Source organism: Buceros rhinoceros, unplaced genomic scaffold (assembly GCF_000710305.1).
Source record: "Buceros rhinoceros silvestris isolate BGI_N320 unplaced genomic scaffold, ASM71030v1 scaffold39924, whole genome shotgun sequence".
Classification (NCBI taxonomy): Eukaryota; Metazoa; Chordata; class Aves; order Bucerotiformes; family Bucerotidae; genus Buceros; species Buceros rhinoceros.
The window spans coordinates 1-6,523 of NW_010409562.1; the positions used below are offsets into that span (position 1 = coordinate 1).

At 55.6% G+C, this 6,523-nt stretch overlaps 1 protein-coding gene across 1 annotated transcript in view; it reads right to left on the bottom strand.

Moving 5' to 3' along the window:
* Positions 1-11: 11 nt before the first annotated feature.
* Positions 12-6,523, bottom strand: part of AES (amino-terminal enhancer of split) — a 6,672-nt gene continuing 160 nt past the window's right edge. Inside the window, exons 2-5 of the mRNA XM_010135274.1 lie at positions 4,155-4,199; positions 2,351-2,413; positions 881-955; positions 12-248 (exon numbers count right to left, since the gene is read on the bottom strand). Coding sequence (XP_010133576.1) covers positions 27-248; positions 881-955; positions 2,351-2,413; positions 4,155-4,199 — 405 coding nt within the window. The 3' untranslated portion in view covers positions 12-26. The remainder of the gene's footprint in view (positions 249-880; positions 956-2,350; positions 2,414-4,154; positions 4,200-6,523) is intronic.

Here is a 6,523-nt window from a genome sequence, read left to right on the forward strand (position 1 = left end):
CCCCTCCCCCCAGCCCCCCATTCACTCTAATCCGATTTCTCCCCATCATCATCTTGGTGGGCATCGCCGTCATGGCCGTTCTTGTCCTCCTTGGAGAGGTGAGCCTGAGAGCCCAAGGCCGAGAGCGAGAGGAGCCCAGTGCCGGCACTGACAGCAGGGAGGGACGGGGGCTGGAGGCCCACGGGGAGCGGAGTCAGAGGCAGAGCGAGGGCTTGGAGCTGTGAAAGCTGGTGAGCTTGAAGCTGCTGCTGTAGAGAACGACGGATGGACAGGAAGACAGGAGAGGGATATTGTCATTTTGAGTGCACTGGGACCCCAACCCAAAGGCCTGGGCTGCCTAGACAGGCTGTGCCAGCAGCCAAGCTTAAACCAGGACCCCCGGGAGAGCCCTGCAGCCTTGGGGACAGGGGAAAGAGATTCTAGAGTCCTTGGGCTGCAACAGCTCAAGAGAAGGCTCAACAGTATGTCCCCAGCAAGACACCAGCCCCTAGCCCACAGGGCATCTGGCCTCACACCCTGGCATGCTCCAAGGATGCACTTAAAGCCCTCCCAACCTTAACCAAGAACAGATGGTAATTTCACATCAAGGAGCTGCTACAGTTCCTGCTCAAAACCAAAGCTCCTCTCCTTACACCCTGCTGGGACAGGGCAGGAATCCGCACTGCCCTGCAAACCCTTGCCCACATCACAAGCCTGGACAAAAGAAGCCCTGTGCCGGCAGGGCCAGCCCAGCACTCAGCCTCATCCCAGCAGTGCTGCACGTGGAACAGCCCGCTCCCAGCAGGCAGGGCACAGCCCCAGGCCATGACTCCCCTGCCCAGCTCTGTCCCAAGGGCCAAGGGCACGGGTTCCCATCCCTCCGCACCCAGACTAAACGTACACGGATGATGGAGTTCAGTTCTGGTGCCGTAACCTGCTTGGCTCGTTCGATGGCTCCCAGGACTTGCTGCTGATGCTGGTATGGAGAGAACAGAGGAAATCGGGTCATTTCTAGAATCCCAGGGAAGGAGAACAGGGACCGAGCCCTGCTGGGTCTGACACACACACATGCATTACCCCAGCCTCAAGCACCAAGAGGTCAGGGCACAGAGCACTGGTCAAGCCCGCAGCAGGAGACACCCGCACATGCTTCATTTGTGATAAGGCCCTTATTCGCTGCGGTCCACAGTAGCGAGAGGCAGGGAAGGAGGCACACTTATCTCATTCCGGTTTCTCACCACAGGGTTAAGCCGGTCCCCTCTTATTCCCATCCTTGTCCCACTCTGCTCAAGCTCAGCGACCCCTGGCCAGAAAGGCTCTAAGGTAGGGGACGCCTCTCCCCCTGACTCCCCTCTCCTACCCAGACCTGACACAGAGCAAGGCTCCCTAACAAACAAAACAAGCCCTAAAATCAGAAGCTCTTGGGAAGCTCCCCACAACTTGGGAGTCACTCCGGGTCGCACCTGCAGCAGCTGGAAGGTGCTGCTGGGGAAGAGCCCAGCACAGCTGCTCCAAACAGACAGAAAAACAGTCGTATCGCGTACTTTAACAAATAGAGGACAAGTGTCCTTGCTCCTGAGAGCACAAGGTCTCCCAACACCAGCCCTGTCCATTGAACTCCAGCAAGTGGATTTTTCTTTCCATCTTAGCAGCAGGAAAGGGTTGGGGAGGGGGAAGGGGCTGCCTTAAGATGCAAAAGGTTTAGTTGTGGCTTAGTGATTAGGCAGCTCTGATCTGATCAGCAAGCCACTTTGTCCTCCCTGAGAACAGGTGGGTGGGAAAAACACAGCCCGTCCCCCAAGCCCACAGCTAACCCCGACCAGGAAACCACCCCACACCTAGTCCTGACCAAAAAACCAGCCATGAGAACACCCGTGGAGTTTAGCCTCTGCAGGCTGTGTGGGGAGATGGACAGATACCACGCTAGAGGCTCTTCATCTTCCTCCCGCCTCAGGCAGCAACTCCCAAGCCCTCCCAATTAATTTCTCAGGGGAGTGGGAGGAGCCCATCAGCTGCATTAATTAATGAGGCAGAGGAACCAGATCTCAAGGAGAAGCCATATGGAGGTATTTTTTAAACGCACACACACACCCCTGATTAGCTGCCCATGCAGAAGTAGCCAATGACTCAGGAACGATGAGCAGGAGAGAACAGAGCCCATCTTTGTCCACAGCCACCAGAGGGGACAGACAGGCACATTCACCCTGCACAGTGCCTGGGGGGAGCTGCTCGAACGGCTCCTCTGCACGAAGGGGCTGAGAGCAAGCAGCGAGTTCTCCCAGACCAGGGGCCTTGAGGGAGGGCAGTGGCACCTCCGCTCCCCCTTCAACGTGCCCCCGAGCCAGAGTCAAGACCGAGCTGGGGGACTCACCTCTTGCGAAAGGTAGGGCAGAACCTGCGCACAAATCCCATTTAGCCTCTTGACGATTTCTGCCTAGAAGGTGGGAAGATGGAGAGGAAAGGCATCAGGTGGCTCAGGACTGACCATCCTTAGCACCGGCTCCCCCAGCTTCCCCTCTGCAGGCAGGGCCTGAACAGCCCCAAGAAAACACACTCCCCCTGGAAAGATGCCCTGGTGCCATGGGGGTCACCTCACCCCCAAGGCACCTCCCTACATAGTTAAATGAATCGATACCGCCAGTTGCAAAGAGCAAGATTCCAAGTCTCTCCTCCCTCTCTAGATGTCTGATATTCACTTAGACTGGGAGCAACCAGAGAGGAAACTTCCCGTGCATGGAGGATGCGTGAATAACATTTGCCATGCAGACATGGACGGACACATGTGCTGCCTCTGCCGAGAGCCACACTCTGCCCCGCAGGCTGGCTGCTTGGTGCCATCGGACTCCCCCTCCCCAAAGGCAAGAGTTCACCTGCTGCCGAGCTGCAGGACTGGGACTGCTCAGGGACATCACAGGGACTGGTCACCTTCTCCACTGTGAGGGTGGAGAGGGACTGGAAAAGGCTGGCCAGAGAGGGCGTGGATGCCCCATCCCTAGAAGTGTTGAAGGCCAGGCTGGACAGGACTTTGAGCGACCTGGTCTAGTGGAAGGTGTCCCATGGCGGGGGGGTTGGAACTAGGTGGTCTTTAAGGTCCCTTCCAACCCAAACTGTTCTGTGATTCACTAGCCTCATAGACGCAGGTGGCAAATTGAGTTGTTAAATGCTTTCCTCCTGGAAAAGAGTAAAGCTACCAGCCCTTTGCAAATCACTCTCCAGTGGAATCAAAAGACACACAGAGCCAAAGGGTTTCAGCATGCACCAAAACCAGCTGAGGGGGTGTCACCAGCACCACAGATGAGCAGACGAGGCTGCGAGACAGTTCACAGGACAGCAGTGAGGACTTGTGGCTCAGGTCCCTTACCAAGATGCAGGTGTTCTCAGGGAAGCCGGTCTCATGGGCTTCCCAACTAGGGCGACGGCGTAGGAGGCACCAAGTGCCTTTGTGGAGAGCAGAACTGTGCTAAGAGGCTTATAACTGAGCCACGGCACACAGACGACTTTGTGACTGGAAGCTGATAGAGACGGGCTCAGAGGAGGCCCACGTTGTTAACAGCACAGGTAATTAGCCACTGGGGATAATTAACAGCCACCAGTGAGGGTAATTACAAGCTTATCCAGGCTGCAGCACAGACTCCAGCACTATGAGGCTTTCTTAGACAGTGTGCCATCATGTTACCCAATCACTGCCTGAGAGCAGCGTGCCCTGGCCTGACTGCAGCAGGAACCTGAGCAGAGCCAAAGGTTTGTCATGTCGGCGTGATCACAACAAGACTTCCCAGGCACCAGGGAAGGTGGTGGGGCCAGGAACCCAACCAGGGTCTGGGAGAAGGGTGGGAGGGACTCAGTCATCTCCTGCCTCCACCTTGGGTTTGTGTCTGCTGACCGACTCCAAACCACAGGTCCAGACCCTGCCTGCACTGACTTGTCCAGCGCTCAAATACCCGTTCAGGCCCAGGGGAGAACCAGAGCTGCCCACAGCCCACGGTGGGAGCCCTCAATCCAGCACTGCAATCCTGAGAGGTGGAGGGTCCCTGCATTTCAGAGGCAGCTCTGACACCTTACAGGCTCATGGCATTTCTAGTTCCTGAAATACCACTGCAGTGACAGAGGGCAAAGAACAGCAAACAACCCGCCCTCCCCAGAAACTGGAACACTTGGAAATGCCTTCCCCCTACCTGTTTGTGCATTTCAATATTCAGCCCATAGGACATCTCGTAGTACTGTAGAGAAGGAGAGAACAAAAGAAATTGCAAGTCAAGCCTCCACCGGGTAAAGCGACTCCACACAGCAGTGCCGGGAACTACTACAAGGTGCCCTACCAGGGTCCCTAGCAAGGTCTTCTACAAAAGCTGGGCAAGGATGGAAAGAGAGAAGAGGTCAGCCCTAGGAAACAAAGACAGCAGGAGGCAAACGCAGACACAAACCCTCTCCAGGTCTAAGGCAGAAGCACCAAGCCCAGGCGCTCCCTGCCCACCCTGCTCCAGCTGCACTCTGCTGCAGACGGGAGACCCAGGAACTTGCTGACTGGGCCCCTCACAGACACCTTTTAGCAGTCTGCATCAAGGTGAGTGAGTGATGCTGCTTCGAACCTGGGAAAAGGCTCAGGGCTCCACAGACTTCCCTATCTGCAGCCAAAAGAGAGGCAGCCTGACTCTACAAGCTTTGCCTGACCAATAGACTAGAGCCCACGTGGCTGCTTCAGCAGCAAATGCAGGAGATCACAACTGGGCTTCATCTCGCAAGAAATACATCCAACCATACACAGCTCCAGCTGTTTGGGAGGAAACTATGTGGAGGGGGAAAAAAAAAAAACACAACAAAAAACACACAAAACCTACCCAGAAAACCCCCGCACAGCCGCAACAGAGCAATCCATTGGCAGGAGACGCTAATTCCTGACCCCTGGAAGAAGCCGTTTTGAGGCTGCTGGTTTAGAGTTTAGAAATATTCCTCAGCTTGCAGGCTGCAATCCTGATTTTTCCAAAGGGAAAGAAAAATCCACATCTGCCCTCACTTAATTCAAGGAGAAGATCGCTGGCGTTTTGGTATCGACACCACAAGTCTGAGAAGCGCCCAGCTTGGCATCGCCATGATGTCAGTCTGCTCTAACACTGCTGCTGGCTCTCGAGGCTTCTTTACATTCTGAAGACTGAGCAGGAAATAGGAGCCTGATCCCCAAGCTGCTAATTGTGACTTATTCAAAAAATCAGAGCAGCTGTAGCAGCTTTGCACATTCACAGAAACCCTCTTCTTCGCTTCCCGTGACTCGCTGTGGTGGGGAGCGACAGCAGCTCTGCATGACTCCAGCTCAGCCACACAGACAGGAGCTGCTGTGCCTGCAAAGCCTGGAGCAACAGCCCTTCCCTTCTGCTGCCAACCCACTGGTCGTAACCTGAATCAATTCTGGTGACTGTCATCATTAAGGGAAAAAATTATCAGCCACACCTGGAGATGAGAGTCTCCATGCAGGCTGCAAGGCCCAGGAAGCGATTGTTTACCAGCGAGAACGGAGCAGGCTTCCCCATTCACACACACAGGTAGCGGTGACCTCTGCTCCTCATCCCCAGCCCCAAACACGCCTCACTCCCCACAGCCTTGGCTCACAGGCAGCACAGGAGGATGGAGGGGCCAGCTCCCTTTTTTCTGGTGTTAAAGTCCTAACTCTGCTCTAAAGAGCTGCTGTATTAAATTTCTGTATCTTATCTCTTCCTTCCAGGCCAGGTGCAGCAGCTGGCAAGCAGGAACCAGCTCATCTTCACGGACAGTATCGCAGCCTCCTGTTAACTCCTTGATAGGAAAGGAGCAGACCACAGCCTTGCCTGGCATCCCTCCCCTCTGCTACAAGAGCTCTCCCAGGTGCAGGAAGACCTGGCAGGGAAACTGTCAGGCTGCCTACAAGAACATGGCCATTTCCTGGCAAATTTAAGCCCACGTGTGGCACCAGATCTCATGCCTTTACCAGGCACTGCCCTGGGATTTGCACACTCTGTGCCAAGACACACACGCTGGTGAGAGGTGCCAGCAGTGGGCACCATGGCTCCGCATGGCTGCTGGGGTCATGAGAAGGTGCAGAGGATTTAGCTTTCACACAGCAGCTGGTTTCTGCTTCCCACCACGCTCATGGGGTTTCCCAGCTTCACGACTTCTCAGAGCACTGCTTTGTCTTTTGCTGGCCACAACTCCCAGAGTTCCCAGGCACCTGCACGCCAGCACCTTGCAGCTCCTTCTCAAGAGCAAGAGCTGGCACAGGGAGCAGGTCAAGCAGCCAGGCAGCGGCAAGGCCAAGGACCCTGTCACCACCCATCAAGCTGTCAGCCACTGGGCCCACCAATTCTGTGTCCAACAATTCCCCACCACTTCCCCAATCCCAACAATCCACTGCGTGCAGACAACACAAAATAGAAAAAAGCCCCGTTTTCAGAAAGCCAGTGCCAGCCTTGCCTAGAGACCTGCCGCTCTGCAGGGTGAAGCCTCCCTGCTAGGCACAACCCAGGCAGGGGCACCTGCTCGCCCGAGCCCCCACCACACCACCCACATGTTCTTG